This window comes from Dipodomys ordii, unplaced genomic scaffold (assembly GCF_000151885.1).
Source record: "Dipodomys ordii isolate 6190 unplaced genomic scaffold, Dord_2.0 Scaffold14, whole genome shotgun sequence".
Taxonomy (NCBI): Eukaryota; Metazoa; Chordata; class Mammalia; order Rodentia; family Heteromyidae; genus Dipodomys; species Dipodomys ordii.
In genome coordinates, this window is record NW_012267230.1 from 14,919,541 (window position 1) to 14,925,388 (window position 5,848).

The window sequence follows — 5,848 nt, forward strand, 5'->3', positions numbered from 1 at the left end:
CAAAAAAAAAAAAAAAAAAGAGTGCTGGGTAAATAGCTCGAGAGATCAAGGCCCGTTCTAGTTCCCTGCTCCTGAATCCTGTTGTCAACCATATCCCCATGTCTGTTTTCGGGCCACACTCACCTTCCCTAGTTCAGAGCTGATGTTGAGGCTCTTGACAAAGGCATCCCCAGAAGTGGCGGGCTTCTGTCCTGTCAGAATTTTGAAAATGGAAGTCTTTCCAGCTCCATTGAGGCCAACAAGGCCAAAGCATTCTTTAGCTTGAACGGTAAAGGATACTTTGTTCACAGCTAGCAGGGGAACCTTTACATCATAGACCTGGGATACACAGACAGGAGACCCAGTGAGGAGGTTGCCAGCCATGGTAGCTGCACACGTATTCTGGCAAGTCCCAGCTGCCTTTGGGGTCCAGGTAACCTCTCTGTAGCCAGGCTCAGACTTGCCTTCTCCTTTCAGACACTGCTCCCAGCAGGGCTCACTCTGGCTTTCTCCCTTCCTGCTGCTCATGCATCTAAAGAACTTAGTTCCCTAAGGTAAGGCCTTCCCCATTCTGTCTCAGACGCAACAAATTATTTCTTTTTGTTGTGAGACCAGGACTCAAACTCAGTATTTTGCTGGTGCTCTACCAACTGAACCACACATCCAAACTCAACCAATAATTTTTTTTATGTTGCCTAGGGTTTAATAAAATGGCAGGTTTTCCCCTAGGATAAAGGGAAAATATTCCCTTTAAACACCACTAACTATAAACAATAGGACTAAAATCTTGGGGAAATGCTATAAAGTGCTTGGTTAAAGGGCCTCTCAAAGTTCTTCCTGGGATTATCAGGGAGACTCAGGAAGCTGGGGTTGTGCTTTACCCCTTGCTTTCTCTACAATCACGTTCTAGAGCAGGAGAGGTCCAACCAGTCAGGCCTCACTTTCTAGCCCTCCTTTCTTCCTAGGGCACTCGTGGACCACAGAAGAGACTGTGGAGGATGGAGCTGCTTATCTCTGGGGGTAACTAAGCCCAGACATACTTATTCTCCTCACCCCCATTGGAAGCTCATATGTTACTGCAGGCATCCTAAGCCTACCAGCTGGCTGACTCCATATGCACAGGGTCCTTGAGCTTCTAAAGCCACATCTTGAGCCAGTCATGCTAGTATTTTTTCTGTAACTCTAGCATTTAGGAAGCTGAGGTAGGTCAATCTAAACCTGAGTCTGAGGTTAACCTACACTACACAGTAAGATACTGTCTGAATAAATGAATAAATACATAATAAAACCATGTATGACTTTACCTTTGTCACTTCTTTAACAACTAATGGATTTGTCTTGCACAATGTTTCCAAATAATTCTTGATGACTTCCACCTCTTCTTCTACATCTTGGTCTTCAGACTCTGCTTTGAGGTCCATTGCCTACATTCACAAGATAAGGATAGAAATACAGCTGTCTGTGAGGGCAGGAAGGAGAGACTGGAGCCACAAAGGCTAAAAACTCCCTGCAAATCCCAAAGGTGTCCCTTCTGATCTCCAGTATCCAAGACTAAATTCATGTTGACACAACTATGATGGGGTGAATATGCAAATGTCACATGGTGTCAACTCTAGAGCCCAGGGATGTCAAGATACAACCATATCATTTCCTGTATTTTACCCAGAGGACCTAAGCCTCTGGAGAATATTCACACCAAGAGCTGATAGAAGAGACCTGTGTCCGGTCTGGCTCACAGATAACTGGGGAAGAGTCACAAGACAATTGGTTCTTAAGTCTAGTCTTAAGTCTAGCCAGCTGACAGGGTGGTTCTTAAAGCATTCCAGGTGACCAGCATGCTGAGCAGGGTTACAGGTGCTGAGCCAGATGCGTTTTTCCCTTCTACGGTCCTTGAGTATGGGCTGTCACCTCTCTGGCCTAAGATTGGACCAGACAAGTCTCCAGGCCCCCTCTGATGCTGAGAATCAAGGAAACTACAGAGCACAGGAAGGAAGCCATAGAGCTAGACCCCTGACCTCTCCCTAGAGACTGACACTCTGACCTACTCACCAAATCTTTCTTCCTGCAAAAGTCATAAAGCTTGGCTTTCAGTTTTGTGAAGACATTGGTTTCAACAAGGAAAAGCAGGATAATGTGCAAAGGTCCTAAGATGGCCAGGGCTGTCAAGTACTTTCCCGTCCCGAGGGACTCCCAGGCATAGATGTTTTTTTGTGCCACATATCCTTCTGCTAACAGGGGACAAATAGATGTTACTACCCTTGGATGATTTCCAATGCCTGTCCTCACTTTGTATATAGCAGGTTAATTCCCATAACAACTATTAAAAGTTTCATTATCATTAATGTTGACACTACTTTCTAGCAAATGGTAAACACAAAATCTTTTTTCTTTATAAAGTGTTTTGTAAAAGGAAGTGGCACTGTGGCTCAAGTGGTAGAGCGCTCCTTGAGCTGAAGAGTGCAGGGACAGTGCCCAAGCCCAGAGTTCAAGCCCCACAACTGACCACAAAAAGTGTTATGTAAAAATAATGCAATAGGGCTGGGAAGGTGGCTCAGCAGTAGAGTGCTTGCCTTGCATGCATGAGGCCCTGGGGTCAATTCCTTAGCACCACGTAAGCAGAAAAAGCCAGAAGTGGCGCTGTGGCTCAAGTGGTAGGGTGCTAGCCTTGAGCTGAAGAGCTGAGGGACAGTTCCCAGGCCCAGAGTTCAGGCCCCATGACCGACAAAACAACAACAACAATACTCTTTTCTCAGGTTGTACATCACAAATATATACATTGTTTTGCTTTGGTTATTCTTGAGATAGAATCCTGTATTTTTTCTTTCTCTGTGTTAGCCTGGACCACAATCTTCCTATATTTGCTTCACATAAAGCTGAAATGACTGGCGTGCTCCACTATGCCTAGCGTTATTGGTTGATAAGGAGGTTCATGAATTTTTACTTGGGCTGTCTTGGAACCATGGACTTCCTGACTGCTGCCCATCTAGTAACTGGAATTACAGGTGTGATCCACTATACCTGGCCCAATTTTTGTCCTAATTTTTTTTTTTTTGGTCTGTCGTGGGGCTTGAACTCTGGACCTGGGCGTTGTCCCTCAGCTCTTCAGCTCAAGGCTAGCACTCTACCACTTGAGCTACAGCGCCACTTCTGGTTTTCTGGTGGTTTATTGGAGATAGGAGTCTCACAGTCTTTCCTGCCCGGGCTGGCTTTGAACCGCAATCCTCAGATCTCAGCCTCCTGAGTAGCTAGGATTACAGGCATGAGCCACCAGCACCCGGCAGCCCTAACTTTTTAATCATGTTCAAAATTTGCTTCAAGTTAAAATGCCTCACGATTTGATATTAAATGGCACAAAGAGAAAGTACAGATGACAAAGAATGGTTTTTTTTGTTTTGTTTTTCTGTCAGTTGTAGGGCTTGGACTCTGGGTTTAGGTGCTGACCCTGAGCTCTTCAGCTCAAGGTGAGCGCTCTACCACTTGAGCCACAGTGCCATTTCTGGTTTTCTGGTGGTTTATTGGAGATGAAGTGTCTCACAGACTTTCCTACCCAGGATGGCTTTGAACTGCGATCCTCAGAGCTCAGTCTCCTGAGCAGCTAGGATGACAGACATGAGCCACAGGTGTCTGGCTTAAAAAGAATCTGAAAGTAGAACCTAAGATACTACAGGTACCAAATGTAAATGATATATATTTTTTTCCATGTTAAAAACTTAAGGTTGATGAGAAATGTGGGGAAAATGCCACCATTAGTGAAGTATTCATTTGGCACAACAGATTTTAAAAAGGAATTGTCTAGATGAAAATAATCTCATACCCAGATACTCTTTTTTTTTTTTTTTTGGGTCCGGCCATGGGGCCTGAACTCTGGGCCTGGGCACTGTCCCTCAGCTCTTCAGCTCAAGGCTAGCGCTCTACCACTTGAGACACAGTGCCACTTCCGGCTTTTTTTCTTTTTGCTTATGTGGTGCTGAGGAATCGAACCCGGGGCCTTAGGCATGCAAGGCAAGCACTCTACCACTGAGCCATCTTCCCAGCCCAATATCCTTCCTTTTACTATGTGACTCAAGGTTAAGAATCATGGAAATCAACCTCTAACTCATAGTAGTCTTATTTCACATGATACTTTGATGATAGCTAAATTCAAGAGTACTTTATAAAATGTTTATCTATATTCTTTTGTTACTATTAAAAGAATATTATACGTTGTTGATACATTTCATAAGGACGTGTGTGTGTGTGTGTGTGTGTGTGTGTGTGTGTGTGTGTGTGTGTAAACTGTTTTTGGACAAAAGGTCTTGCTATGCAGCCCAGGCTAGTCTGCAACTCATTATTCTCTTGCCACAATGGCCTGAAGACTGGATTACAGTTGTGCCCTCACAATTGGGTCAGATCCAGTCTTTTATGCCTAAAATGGAAATATTTTTTTCTTGAGTCTCTGCGAAAGTTGACATACACTTCTTGACAGAATGATAGCATAATTCTGAGAATTAAACCACATCTTTCTTTCTTGTATATGTTTAAAATATGCTGCTTACACCAGTGTTTAGTTTGATTGGCAGGCCAGACTCTATTGAGAAGATCCTTGAATGAAGATGTTTAATTCTGTCAATAGGAACTCTGTTAACGAGAGGGTAAGGTTGGACAGTATGTTGCTTCTTAGTTAGGCTACGTGAACTACAGCTTGCCAACATAGAAACCCTAAACAAAAACAAAAACATAAGCAAATACAAAAATTAGAACACATTTCATTTTGTTTAGATTTAAATAATAAAATGAACATTTGAAAAGTTTTGAGAAGTTAGGATAGGAATATGAGGGTAAAAGGAGCTATATCTAGTTTGTATCCTGGGTTACAAGATCTTCACAATTCTTTTTCAAAGAACCAGTAAAAATTTCCATATTTGTTAATTTCCTTAAAAAGCTATCACATGAAAATGAAAAGAAATTAACATATTTAATATCTATTTTATAAGCAAACTGAACATTAAGGAACATAGTAATACTGAGATTATAGGCCAGGGGCTGGTGATCTTTGGCCAGTGGGTGATCTTTGACCCTGCTAAGGCCAATGTTTTTTTGGATAGGTCATAGGGCTTGAAGTCAGGGTTTGGGCTTTTTTGTTTAAGGCTAGCGCTCTACCACTTTAAGCCACAGCTCTACTTCTAGTTTTCTGATGGTTAATTGGAGGTAAGAGTCTCATAGGCTTTCTTGCCCAGATATCCTCAGATATCAGCCTCCTGAATAGCTAAGATTACAGGTGTGAGCCACCAGCGCCTGACATTAAGGCCTATTTTGTCTGGCCTTAAGCTCAGAATAGAATCATATAAATAGATACATGCTATGTGGTTATTTAAGTACCTGTGTAATATCCTTAAAAAAATACCTACTATCTGGACCTTTAAATAGAAGTTTGCTGACCTCTGCTCTAAGCAAAAAGATGTATTTATTGTTGACAGTTAAGTGTTCAGGTGCCGGGAAATATATGTCCATTCATGGTTGGTGGGCCAAAAACCTATTCCTAACAACTTGTCACAGCAAAATGCCCAGTAAATTGTGGCTCATTTTCAGTCATGTAAAAGATTATATATTTGCTATTTATTGCTGTGACACAGATTATTCCAAAAGTTGATAGCTTAAAACAGCAAGTATTATCTCACATAGTTTCTGTGGGAGAGGGATTAGGATGTGGCATGGATAGGTGATTGTATCTCCAGATTTTTCAAGAGTTTGCAGCCAAACTATTGACAAGGCTACAGCTGGATTCACTTCCCAGGGTGGGATGCACATAGTTCTTCACACACAAAGCAGAGCAACAAAGAAACAAACAGATAAGCATAAGAATTTAAATAACTTTTTTTTTTTTTTTTGG

General features: G+C 42.3%; 1 protein-coding gene across 1 annotated transcript in view; it reads right to left on the minus strand.

Moving 5' to 3' along the window:
* Ccnf (cyclin F) overlaps positions 1-1,400 on the minus strand; it is a 29,561-nt gene extending 28,161 nt beyond the window's left edge. Inside the window, exons 1-2 of the mRNA XM_013011241.1 lie at positions 1,284-1,400; positions 124-318 (exon numbers count right to left, since the gene is read on the minus strand). Coding sequence (XP_012866695.1) covers positions 124-318; positions 1,284-1,400 — 312 coding nt within the window. The remainder of the gene's footprint in view (positions 1-123; positions 319-1,283) is intronic.
* Between the last annotated feature and the right edge of the window lie 4,448 nt (positions 1,401-5,848).